The 13,889-nt window shown below is 40.7% G+C and overlaps 1 protein-coding gene across 3 annotated transcripts in view; it reads left to right on the forward strand.

The window, feature by feature from the left end:
* The window catches only part of NREP (neuronal regeneration related protein), a 29,168-nt gene extending 17,178 nt beyond the window's left edge, over positions 1-11,990 (forward strand). For all 3 annotated transcript variants that reach the window (XM_015558466.1, XM_006755293.2, XM_006755294.2), the window contains 2 exons: positions 5,841-5,918; positions 10,259-11,990. In XM_015558466.1, the coding sequence (XP_015413952.1) occupies positions 5,841-5,918; positions 10,259-10,384 (204 nt within the window). In that variant the 3' untranslated portion in view covers positions 10,385-11,990. The remainder of the gene's footprint in view (positions 1-5,840; positions 5,919-10,258) is intronic.
* The last annotated feature ends 1,899 nt before the right edge of the window (positions 11,991-13,889 follow it).

The raw sequence follows: 13,889 nt of genomic DNA on the forward strand, positions 1-13,889 counted from the left end.
CATTTCCTCCACCTTGTGCTTCATCTTCAAGCAGCGCGCACAGGATTAGGCAGGTCTCTAAGTCTGGTCTCCAGAGAGACAGTGCATCATCTTTTGGCACCATCTAATCGTTGATGCAATGCTGTTCAGAGAAAATGATCCCTGTAACTCATTTATGGTTTCAGTTTACATCCTGCCCTCTCACATGACCAGTAACACCTGGGCGCAGAGTGGCTTTTGAGGGAGATTCCTAAGAGCGCCATTTCAAAGGATATTTGCAGAAATGAAGTGTGCGTGTGTGCACGTAATCTCCCCTTGTATTGCAGTACTAGGTTCCACAACCTCTGAGGTAATTAGGCAGAATAGAGCATGTACACATGCAGATACACACACACACACACACACACTGTTTAATTGGCAGATTATGAAATATACTCCTTTGCTGCTCAAAGAATTAATTATGCAGGTTGGACACCTGCTTCCCCAGTCCGCTTTCCTAATTACACGGGGTGGGCACCTATCTTTGTTAAGACATAAAAGGGCCATGTGTGTGCATTCTTTTGAGCACATAGACCTTCTTCAAGGAGAGAAAATATAATTATAGTCATTAACAATCAAGCCATGCAACATCTTCTTAGCAGGCTTCTGAGACAGCAAGTTAACCAACTAAGTAAGCAACATATATGTGTGTGGTGTATTTAAGCTCTGAATAAAGCTATGAAACTACCCTTGGGATCCATCTCCTGTAACAGTCTCCCCAAAGGAATAGTGATAAAGACAGTAAGTAGAGGAGAATACAAACGTAGAAATGAGGTATAGGTATCATTCAAATTTTACATTCAGTAGAGAAGTGATAAGACATGTCAATTGGATTGATTCTATATGTGGACCATGCTATTGGAAAATAAATAGCAAGTTTTGAAATGAAAAGCTTAAAAGAGATTAAAAAATAATTTAAAGGGTGATAGAATTTGTGGGTTGTTTTTTTAGGACCTAGCAGGAGTGCTCTCTGATTCTCTCCACGTTTTATTTTTCTAATTGGGCTACCAAGTCATGGTCATTGCCACCCAATTACCTTTTGGTCTTAAAAAATGAAGTTATCTTTTTATGTTGCATCATCCAGAGAGTAAAACAAGCCTTGAAAGACTTAAAAAGGCAAAAACCGTGAGCATTGTGCTCTCAACTTGTATGCCGTGACACACAGTGGAAACTGAAGTACCCAGCCATCACATACATTTAAGAGAATCAGTAAGAAATAGTAAATTTTCACCATTAAACTATATCTACATATATTGTGGGTTTAATATGTTCAGTATACTTGAAAGCAAAAAATTGCTTTCACCTAAGAATGGCTCATGGATATTTAAATACATATCTATCATGCTTAGTGTATTTAAAATCATGTGGTTTTTTTTCATGTCATTTCTGTTGTTTTTAAACGTAGTCATTAGTGACATAAATGTAGCATTGTAGAAAAAGGTGCATTAACTAATATATTTAGTGGCAAGCATAAACACTCAACCTTTCCCATAATTTAAAGCAAAAACCTTTGCATGTTCTGCAATTTAAAACAACAAAATTTTCCTTCCCCTCTATGTTTTCACAATGTTTTCTTAATTGTGAGGGTATAGCTTGCTTCTCTGATTTCTTCTAAAAGAACAGTCTTCTAGGAGCAACAGTTTTCAACCTTTTTCATCTCATGGCACACCGAATCTGATTACTAAATTCTGCAGCACACCAAAAAATGTATTTTTTGCAGATCTGACAAAAAAATAGGTATAATTTTGATTCATTCACACCAGACGGCTATGGTTGTGTTGGCTGTTTTTTTTTATTTGACAGTCTAAGAGAAAGGAGGTCAGTGCCCCTGACTAAACAGTCAGGCATTGCATGTTTTAAAAATTCTTGTGGCACACCGCTTGATAATTGCTGTTCGAGAGGGTTTTGAGGATTTTACTTGAGCAAGAACAAACAATTGCTTATCTCTATATGGGAGACACTTTGAAAAGGACACTTCTCTTGTGAAAATCAAGGCACACTTTGGCTTACTTTTTTAATAAAACAACAGTTTTGAGGTATTCCCGTGTGGATTCCCCAGATGACTTACATTTCTGAGACGCACGCCACCACCATAAAGAGAGAGAGAGTTTAGTGAAGTTAAAAAAAGAAAAAAGTTAGTTTAATTGCTCTTCATGAAAAAATACAAACTTGAATCCAGAAAACAAAATGAATGGAATATAGTTTAAGCCATCTGTCCACCTTCAGAGCACCAGTTGACTAGTACCAAGAAGAACCAGCAGTTTTAGGGTCCAGCAAGAACAGAAGGACTCCAGAAAGATAGATCAACTTATCTCTGTGTTTCTGACCCACGTGTTACCAGTACTCAGCAGCCTCTATCACAGGGTCCTTGTCAGCTCCTCATATTCTGAACTAGGTAAAAACACAGGACACGGCAGCCAGTGGAGTTGCAGCCTAAGGAGTCGCTTCCAGATCTGCTCACTGCCACCCACATTTCTTCTGTTGACACTATGTTTTGCAAAACATATTGGTTGTGTTTGTTTGTTTTTAGTCTATTGATACATGTTCCAACAGCTATTACATTTGATATGACCTATACTAAAATTGCCCTTAAAGCACTGTAGGAGTTTGCTAGGGCTGTCAAAACAAAGCACCGCAGACTAGATGGCTAAGCAGAAGTTTATTTTCTCACTATTCTAGAGTCTGGAAGTCTGAGAGGAAGGTGTTGGCAGGGTTCATTTCTTCTGAGACTTGTCCTGTAGATGGTCCTTTTCTTCCTGTGTCTTCACATCACCTTCCCTCTGTGTGTGTCTGTGTGTCATTCTCTCCTTTATGAGGACAGTCATTGGATTAGGCCCCCCATAACAACCTCTTTAAAAACTCTATCTCCAAATATAGTCACATTCTGAAGTACCTGGGGTTAGGACTTCCACATTTGAATTTGGGGTTTGAGAGGACGCAATTCAGCCCATAGTACACGCTTTTCAAGTGATCTTTCAGAAGGTCTGTCACCTCTGCTGGCTATTTGAACTAGAAGGCAAGAACTATATTCTCTTTTCCCAATCCCCAGAATCCAGCAGTGCCCAACCATTGAAGGTGATTCACAAACTCATGGTGAATGCATGCGTGACAAAGGTATTTTGAATTATTTGAGAGCAAGGGTAGTAATTGTCATATATCTTTCCTCTTAAGTCCTTCATTTTAAAGTTTCAACACACCACTGGTATAAGAAAGAACAAAACTGTAATGTAAGGGGCATATATTTCCAATAATCTACCACCTCTTCCCTAAATCTAAAAAGGAAGTTTAGTGTCTCCTTTAGATACCATGTCCAGGGCTATGCTTAGTTCTTAGAGAGATCAGGCAAGCAAGTTTTCAGAAGGTAACAGACCCTCTATCCCTTTGGGCTTAAGGTTCTGATTCTGAAGGAGACAAAGACTTTACCGCAAGGCCGAAGTGATGCTTATTTTTCCTAAATAATGCAAAGATTACTGTATGATTCAAACACTAAAAAATGCCTAATTAGAAATGCCCTTGGCAAATCTGTGGCTAAATTAATATGTTTCAAAAGAACAAATATGAGGTAGGTGGGAAAGTTTGCTCAGTCGCAGGTTTTGCTATCAAATACTGGTGTTCCTGATTCTTTGGCCAAACAAATCACTGACTGTTTTTCTGTTAAAAAAGGAAAGTTCTTGGAAAAATAAATTGTAAGAATAAGTATAATAATGTCTGAGAGGCCAATTATTCATTCCCTACAAGTCAGACTTGGGTGACTTTAGCATTGAGGCTTTGAACTTAGAAGTGAAATGCTAAAGCAGTGTGCTTTTGCTGAAGTAGAATATTACGGAAAATCACAAGAACACAGACATAACATTTACTAGGTTGGCTTGTCATTGCATCCATGTGCCTACTGAATTTTGACATGTATTTTTATCAACATGTTTGGTTTGCAATGAAACTTTATTACTCATTAATATGTGTAATGTTTTCAGTGGTACTTAAAGCATGCTTTTAAAAGTAGTAATGTAGAAATGTAATAATTTGTTTTTCCAATTTGTAATGAGTTTGATCCTAACTTAGGTCTTCTAAAATTCAGCCCAAACTGGGATTTTGTGTGCTGTGACCTTGTTTTAAGCCTTAAAAAAGCATGTTTTCTTCCCCCATTCCTGATTAAAGGTCATATCAGGGTGGCTCTCTGTTCCAAACCAGGCAGAGGGTAGAATTCTCCCAGAAGGAGCTGGTCAAAGACTCGAAAGCTGAGCAAGAGGACGGAGGTTGGGTTTGGGGGAAAACACATAGCCCGGAAAGCAGACCCAGTGAAAGTCAGAAAATAGGTCCAGCTCTTACAGGATGCGCTCTCAGATGTTTAAGACCGAAATGTATGTGTTGGCTCTGGACTGTGTGATTCTTGAGAGAGAGGTGGCAGGCAGTCTGCATTCTGGGATAATTCAAGAGCATCGGGATAGCGGGACGAACAGAAGTTCAGAATCTGGAAACCCGGTTTGAGTGTAAATCCTATCCGACATTGACTGTGGGCTTTGGGCAAGTCGGCGACCTTTTGAATTTCAATGTTCTCATCTCTGTAATGGTAAGACCCATTCCCAGGCTTATTGTCAGGATGAATCAGTTAATGTTTGCAGAACTGCTTTGTGAACTGGGATGTGCCATAAAAGTGACTGGGGTCGATCAGTTACTGTTAGACTATCCCAAGGAACCAACACAGCCATCCACTGTCCTACCTCAGACCGCCACACACATGGGCTGACTGGGACATTGAAAACTTCACAGTTCGCCCAGCGATTGGGCTGCCACACTTGGTGCTTTCAAAAACAAAAACTGCACGTAAGTCTGTTTGTTAACCTATTGATGCGATGTGATTCTTAATATTATTTATTAAATGTGAGGCTTATGTATAGCATTTAGAGAATCAGACCTGGAGGAAATCTTATCTCTAGTTCCCTTCCTTCAAGAAGAGCCTATATCAAGTGTGAATTAGCTCTGAGTTGGGTTGTTAAATTTTGTTTCTAAATTTCTTAAAGTAGGTTTCACATTTTTTTCTTCTAAGTTCTTTCTTACAGTTGACCTAAATCTGTAGTTGTAATTTAAGTCCTAATCCCTGACTCCTGTCTTTACTAGAGACGGAGAACAGCTGGTCAGCAAACTTCTTATGATAATAATCCTTGTACATATATTTAAAGAAGAGTTACTCAGTACGATTCACTCTCTCCACCTCATCCCATCCCTGTCCCCACCCCCCAGATTCATCAACTAGTATTCTCTGTATCATTCGTGGGGATGTTGCCCATCTCCCTGCCCCTGGCTCAGACACTTGGCTATTTTCAGGCAGCTGGGCAGTGTGTTGGTAGTGGCTACATGGGCCTGGGAGAATGCAGGCTGCTTCTTCCTTTCCTTCTTCTAAAAAATGATCAGGATAACCCCTAACAGTGTGTGATGGGTGCATGGCACATTATCTCATAAACATGGGGCTTTGTAGGGATTCTTATCATAGGTTGTGTTGAAAGTTAGGTCGCCCCAGTGCCTTAGTTTGCTCAGCCAGTCGAGCCACGAAGCTGCCACTTGGTGTGCTAAGATAACAGTGATCGATATCTGCTCTACTGGACCTAGCCTTGCAAGACATGGAGCTAAAACTCTCCTGAGTGCAGCAAACATGCAGAAGCACACTGACAGTCTGAACGAGGTGATGGGCTTCCCCCGCACTTTAAAGTTGCAAAGGGGAAGTAAGTGATTCCTGAGAAGGATTGAGCTCATTAAGCTGATCACTGGTGGTTTCAAAGTGGATCCCGTTCTTAATCTAAATGTGTGTGCTCTTATGTCTCCTGCAGGTTTATTACCCAGAGCTTGCTGTCTGGGGCAGCCAAGAACCATTTCCAAATGAGGAAATGGAGGGAAGGCTTCCTAAGGTAAGATCCTTAAGCTGCTATTTTGTTAATATTTTAAAATGTAGAAACAATTTTTTTTAAAAAATCAGATTTATTCATTTTTCACTTTAATATCCAATATAGTCAACTATAATAATTCACTTATCTGATACTATTATGACCTTAGAAATAATGTATCCTAAAAAAAATCATATCCTAAATTCCTGTGACTCTTAAATTTCACTATTACCTTCCTTTCTTGACAAGCCCACAGCAAATTTTCATTTAATAATCATGGAATCAATGTACATTTCACAGATTTTTAATTTGTTTTATTCCTGGGTGAAGTCAAATACAATGCTCAAACTAAAAGATATCTTAAAAGGAAAAGATGACAGTTTTGTCTGGTAATAATGCCTGGATGTTTGATAAGATTACCTGGGAAACAAAACAGAAAGCACATTAAAAAAAGTTGTTATATTTCTTTCTTTTAATTTTTAGGCCTAAAATATGTTCTGTAAAATGCTTTCATTGTGCTTACATCTTAGATGTGACAATTCTCTGCCTTAAAAAAAATTGTAAAATGTACATTTTAAATTTTAGCCCCATTTCTGGAAGAAAAAAAATCCAACACAAACATTTAAAAACCACTTACCAGTTTTTACTCTAGATACCTTTGGACTATGCCTGTTAGGGTAAATATCACTTAAGCAAGAGGATTGTAACTTTTTACCACTGACCTGCAGAGTTTGCAACCAATAAAAAAAAAGTAGAGTCCATTGAAAATAAAAATTAACATTTAAAAGTTTTATATGTGTAATTGACCAATGATGAGGGCTACCCAGCTATTACTGATATTTCAAATTTGAAAAGCTCTCTTATTTACACTACACCGTTTCAGCAATTCTCTACCTTTCACTGGCAGCCAGAATTTGAAGAGATTAAGTCAACCAGCAGTTTGCACTGAAAGAAAGCACTTCCAAATCACTTTTAATTTTTCAGAGAATTTCTGAAGGTCAAAGTTTAAATCATTGGCAGGAAAGTAGATGAGCGACATGATTTGGGCCCTGTCTGAGCTAGGCTTGTGCTGATCTTGTAGAGTCGGAGTGGTAGTGAGCTAAAATACTGGAGCTTCACTTAGAACACACCTACAGCCCGCCACCGCACCACCACATCACCAGCATCAGCACTGTAACTGTAGACATTCTTGATCAGGACGGCTCAGGGCAAAATTCCCCTGAGCAGCTGAGGATGAAACATGATAATGGAAGGAGCGAGAGAGAGTGTAGTCTTGTCATTAGTTTCTGCCCCATGCAGGCATCCAGAGGCCTTGTCTTTGATACTGGTGGCAGCATCCAGGAGACAAGACTAGGCAAGTTTGTCAATGAAGCCAATAGTGCCTCCCCTTCCTCTTAGGCCAGTCCAGGCCCCAGGCTTTGCCTATCATGAGGCATGCTTCAGGGGTTGGCACAGTGGATCCTGCAACTCAGGTCTTCTCTTAATTTTAACTTCTTTCCTCTCTAAATATATGAATAGTATCGTAAGCATAATATATTTATCCTATTTTCAGCAGTTTCCTTCTGGAAAAGCATATCTCTGCATAATCATAAAAAACAATCTTGACTCACTTAGTCCAAGTCACATTATTGAGTAACTGGGAGATTCATGTACTGGCAGTCATCAGAGAAGGCATCCAACCTGAGTTAGGTCAGTGGTAGGGGCACTCTCTGGTTTGTGGGTGCCAGCGGACACGTCATTCCCCTCCTCCATCCTTCTAGATTATTCCAGTTCCCAATTCTCTAGGGACCACTATGTGCTGGACAATGGAAGAAGATAAGATGATTTTTCCCTGAATTTTTATACGGCCTGACATATGGAGAAATAAGACATCCTCTGTCCTCCCTTCAAAATGCCTCCTTCTCTTTCCATAGAAGCCTACAATTCCTTCAGTGGGGGCAGGAAGACTGGATTCTTTTCTCTTTTTTTAATGGAGAGGAAGTAACAATTAAAATCTAATAAATTCTGGCCTCCAAAGAGAAGATGGGTAGAATTTTATCTCCCCAGAAGCTCCTCTCCCTACAGATATGTTGGGTCATGGCCCCTCAGGCTGCTTCAGTAGCATAAGCCCTGCATGGGCTATGCCATTGCCTTGCCATTGTCCAGTTGTACTTGGCCATCTCCCACACAGCAATTCAGTTAAGGGCAGGATGGGCAGGGACTGTTTTTGTTTCTCTTTTAATCTTCGTAGGCTTAAAATCTAATAGAGTACTCAAGCCATAATGGGCACACAGAACATGAATAATAAATGAAGACATGAATGTTTGGAAACCTCACAAGAGAGAAAACTAGTAAAAATGTAGATTCCCATCTGAAATAATCTTCACGTTCTTTTTTTCCTGGAAATAACGTCTTCCCAAATTGTCAAGATCCCACTCAGCTCTTCATTTCGTTTTGTTAAGTATTTTCCATGGAGGTAACAGGTTAGTAAGACTGAGACTTATCTAGAGACAGAATAATGTTCTATATATTCACTTTTGAACAGAGTAACTCTGAACTGAAGTTAGCAATTTGAAACCCAGTCATGAACAGAGGATAGTTGAGTGAAATAATGTTTATGAACTTTTGATCTTCCATCCTGGCCTGTGACAATAAGAAGCCATTGAATTCTTCACTTGTCTAAAACCTAAGTTTGACATATCTCAAACCATGCATGCTAACTGTTGCTGGGAAGGAGGAACAAATACTATTTTAAAGGCACCAGGCCCTAGCACGTTTAGCTGAGTGGATAGAGTGTCCACCTGTGGACTGAAGGGTCCCAGGTTCATTTTCAGTCAAGGGCACATGCCTGGGTTGTGGGCTCGATCCATGGTGCGGGGTGTGCAGGTGGCAGCCAATCAATGATTCCCTCTTATCATTGATGTTTCTATCTCTCCCTCTCTCTTCCTCTCTGAAATCAATAAAAATATATTTTAAAAAAATAGGCACCAGGATTACAGTGGATTTCTCTTCTTTTTAAATCTTGGGATTGCATGCCAAAATCTCAAGATTAAAATTATTTTCACAACTCAAAGAAATATCAAAGTACATACTGAGTGAATTTTATATACATCTTAAAAATGTTGTATGCTCTCAATGTCTGAGATTTTTAAACACAAAAATGGGCATACCAGATGTTTATATGAAAAATCTATACAGTGAATAAGACTTCTTGAAGTTGAATTATTTGTGACATTTAGTTCACCCGGGAACTGATGAAAACATTCAGTTTCAACTTATTAGGAAGTTCCTGATGTCTGGGTTCTTCTTAAGAAGAAATTGAAAAGGGATCATTTACAGTCACAAAGCAAGATTATCACTTTAATCCAAGTTCTTATATCCAGTAAAATCAGTTTATTATAAATGTTCTGTTAGAACATGTGACCTGGCAAAAAAGGGGGGGGAAGATCTTTTAAACCACAATGGGTAATTTTTTCCAAAGGAACTCCAGTAATCAATGGTTTAACTAAAGGAGAAATGTGTCAGATCACTATTTTCATATCTGATCAGGACATACAGTGTATTTGTGGGAGAGCAGGAGCTCCATTTTATATCATCCAATGGCAAATGGGGTTCACTGTCCTGTCCTCTTGCTGTTTGGTTGCTGTGGAGAGCTCCTTCCCATTAGTGCTCATTGTGGTTTGATTATCTTAGAAACACAAAAATCTCACTCATCGGGATTTTGATGAGAGACTTAGAATAGCCCCAGTCAGTCCCAACTAACTGACTCTCTCTCGCCAGCTCTTGGTTTCATGCTATCCTCCTCTTTCCTGCAACACCTTCCCCCTGAACCCCACTCTGTTTCCTCCCAAACACGCCCACCTCTGGTCCCCATTCTGATTCTGACCAGAAGGCCCACATGGATTGTGCCAGTGATTATAGAGTAGACCTTACATAAATTACATTTGTGCATACTGTAATATGCTTTTAAGTATTTTTATTACATATTAGAAAATAGACGATTGCCCTATTCCACCACAGCCATTGAACTCCTTTTTTCAATACTGCTGTGAGCACCTCTCACCCAGCTTCATGTCAGGCCCTACCTGACACTAGAAACTGTCCCTGGAAACCTGACTCTTGGGGAATGCTGCCTCCCACTTGGCTGGGCAAAGCCGTTAGAGAAGCACTTGTTTCTGCTGAAGCCAAGGCGGCTGGTGTTTAATTACTTCATACCCCCACAGACCTAATATTTACATTCAGGTGAGCTGTGTTTAATGTGTAAACTCTGCAAAACATTGGGAGTTCAAGGATAAAAGGCAAAATTTTCCAAATGGTTTCAGAAGTATGACTAAGTGTGTCTCTCTTTGTGTGTGTTCCTGTGTCTGGGCCCACCTGCTTTTCAGGGAAGACTTCCGGTCCCAAAGGAAGTGAACCGCAAGAAGAACGATGAGACGGAGGCTGCCTCCCTGACTCCACGTGGCAGCAATGAACTCCACTCCCCAAGCATCAGTTACCTCCACTCTTTTTAATCATAACACCTCCATTTGTATTACGTATGGTGTATGGGTATTGATGAGGTTATGGTATCATATATGGGATTTTTTTCTGTGTAAATCATCAAATATAAGAAGAAACTATGGGACTCTGAGCCTTGCTTTAGAGAATTTACAGTGGACAAATAGGTATCATCAAACCAGTTTTTAATCATTCTGACTCAAGTGAAAACGCTCAGAATTTCACACTGTGAATCCACGTTTACAACCCTTACAGGTGGGCCTTCAGGCCTGGTTCGCTACGATGACGTCTTCCACAACTCAAACTCCCACTGCTCTCACACAACCGGTCCACTCCTGCCTGGTCACTCATACAGCTCCCGACTGCTTCTTGCAGAGGCTGAGAGTCCCCATTTTTTTTTTCATTTAGATGTAACAAACCTAGTAGTTTATGTTCATCAATTGTCTGTATATCTCTATATTTTATCCATGTACTCTTTTGATGTATAGAAGTAGTTTGAAACTCATTGTTTCCTTGTGGTAAGTGACCGAGATGCTGCCACAGGACCTGAGACACTGATGAATGGTGCTATTTTGGACTTTCAACATGCTCCTTGGCGAGGTAGCTCTGATGGAGTTATTTTTTATTTCCATGTTCTAAGAAGGTGTTGGTACTCTGTTTCCCTGAATGTTGTTCTCTAGACTGGATTGACCTGTTTTCCTTGTGTCTTCAGTGTGGCTTTCTTCTTCAGCATTAGGTTGAGTGAACGCTACCAGAGAGAGTGTAAGAGACCACGTCTCGTTGGCTGGTACTCACGGACCCGAAGTCCCTGTAGTGGGAGCAATCACAAAACTGTAATTTACTTACCAAATCTCTTCCTTTTGGTAGCCTCGCCTGCCTAACTTAGAGAAAGAAAAGCAATAATTGGACAGGCGTTTTTAGGTGTCTCTCTTGGTTCTTTTTGTTTGAAAGAATATTTGGGGGAGGGGGGAGGGAAAACTCTTTTTTAATAAATGACCTCTAAAAAATCCAAAAAAACCTGGCATTTGAGTGGAAATAGGGAAATCACACCTTTTCCCAAATATTAGGTTGGAAAAAGTATCTTTGCAAAATGTTAAAAAAAAAAACACACAAAAAAAGGTAGAACACTCTTTTTGATAAGCAAGGTATAGATGTTACATTTTTGTCCTTGCTCCCAATGGAATGGATAAACAAACAAAAAAATCAGAAATACCATCTACTCACAGAATGTTGTTGCGTTAGCCCGTCTGAAAGCCCACCTTGATTTTTATATGACTGTCTTTTAGCGCTTCCTTTGACAGGGTAGGCTCTGTCTGAACTGTTCCGCCTCTGACTGCTCGACATCGATGCTGCATGCGCTGCACTTCGTTTTCCTCTTGCTTCCCCATTGGCCTGAGTTCTCGTGCATTTCCCTTCTCCCTCCTTTGTTAGAATAGGTCTATCAGCTGTGTAAATAGAGCAAGAACAGTATTCTGCGTCTGTGGCATTTATGTAGTTGCAGCTGTGTACTGCTGGAAATGCAGGCTTTTGTAACAATGTGATCTTTACTGATGCACTCATGACAAGTACCCAATGTATTTTAGTAGCATTTGTTCAATAAATATACAAGCGGTAAGGTAACTGGCTTGGCTCGTCATTGGAAGGCCTGCGTTGGAATGCTTTCCCTGGTTCGTGTTAATTCGTGTGTTCTCAGAGCCCCCGAAGTAGGCCCAGGGGCAGATATCAAAAGGGATGGAATCAGCCCTGCCTTCCACGCATCTTCCCTTTGGAGGGTTTTATGAGATTAGGGACCAAGGCACTGGCTCATTAGGGTGGGATTTGCAGAGCTGCCTCTGGATGCAAAGAAGAATTAAACCGAAACCCTTTTAGCTCTACACTGGTTTTTATTTCCCTTTTCAGGGCACTCCCACACACCTCAAAACTTAATTCTCTCTTACTCCTTCCTGACCATGAGAAACTACTCTGTGGTATTCTTTTTATTTATTTATTTATTTTAATTGAGGAAAGAGAGATAGAAACATCAATGGTGAGAATCGTTAATTGGCTGTCTCCTGCACATCCCCTACTGGGTGGGGATCTAGCCCGCACCCGGGCATGTGCCGTGACCGGAATCGAACCTGGGGACCCTGCAGTCTGCAGGCCCATGCTCTATCCACGGAGTCAAACGGGCCAGTGCTCGCTGGTATTCGTTATCATGACAAAAGATACCTGATCTCACTTATAAAGAGACAAAAGGCTTATGTTTATAAGAAGATAAAAATTTGAAATATAATTTTAAGTCATTAATTCATATGGACCTGGCTACCTGGAATCCAGCCGTTGGTAGAGAAGATGGCATCAGCAGAACCTTCTGGAGGTCTCGTGTGAGCCTGAAACCCTGCAATTCAGGGGATTCAATCTCGGTGCATGCGAAGTGCCCACTGCTCCCTTCTCATCCATGTGAGAGTGAAACTTCAACTTCAGTTACACAAAAGTTGCTAAATTGGCTGGTTGGGTTCAGATATTTGAGTTTCACCCGAATGAAGGCTAAGGAACAGGCCCTGAGATGAGAGGCAGTGATAAAGGGAGAGGAACAAGAGGTTGCCATGCCCCAAATGGGGAGCTCAGCCTCTGGGGCGTGGGGATCAGATGCTCTGAGAAAGCTTGAGTCTTTTCGCACTTCAGGAGGGACATCTAAATTGGGGAGTTACTTTTGAAATTAAGGCACATTTCAGATTTGGGTTAAGTTTTCTATTTACCCTGAACTTTAACCCATTGAGAGAAAGGAGCCTTAGGGCACAATTAAATCCCAACTGCCTACCAGGTAATCAGATTGGTTCAATCTAAAAGGAAATTCTTAAAATGGAGTGACCACTACCTCTATCCTTTCCCTCATCCTCTCTCTCTCTCTCTCCCCTGAACCTGGGACCCTTCAGTCCGCAAGCCGCCGCTCTATCCACTGGGCCAAACTAGTCTGCGCTCTCCTCCTCTCTTTTTTTTAGGTGATAAGGCAGAGGCTTTTCAATCTGTACCAAAAGGAGGGGGTAAAGAACTCTACTTCTCTACTTGAACACAGAGCAGTCCAAGTAAGACCCCAGAGGCTTGAAATAGTGTACAAGCTGGGGAATTATGATGTGTTCCAACCATAAAGTGAAAGAAAGGATGGAAGGAGATGAGGTTGGAGAAAGGGGTCCCAGGCTGTCCTCACATGGAAGTCATTACAAAGCCTCTCTTTCCCACACTCCCTCTTCACTCTCTTTCTCCCTTTCACCAGGTCATCTATTTGCTTTCAGATAACCCCTCAATTGAAAATTGAAAACAATTCAGGCCTTAGTCAGGAGTTTCACCTTTATCCTGAGAACAATAGGAAGCCATTTGGCAGACTTAATGAAATGCGTGGTCAGAGCAGGTTTTCTTTTTAAGTTGATGCTCGTTGCTGCATTGAGAATGGTCTGAGAAGGAATGGAGAAGAAAGATTTGGACAGAGCAGTCAGGTGGTGATAGGTAAGAGAGATCATGGGGAACTGAAGTGGTGGGGGC

The sequence above is a fragment of the Myotis davidii genome, unplaced genomic scaffold (genome assembly GCF_000327345.1).
Source record: "Myotis davidii unplaced genomic scaffold, ASM32734v1 scaffold130, whole genome shotgun sequence".
Lineage (NCBI taxonomy): Eukaryota > Metazoa > Chordata > Mammalia > Chiroptera > Vespertilionidae > Myotis > Myotis davidii.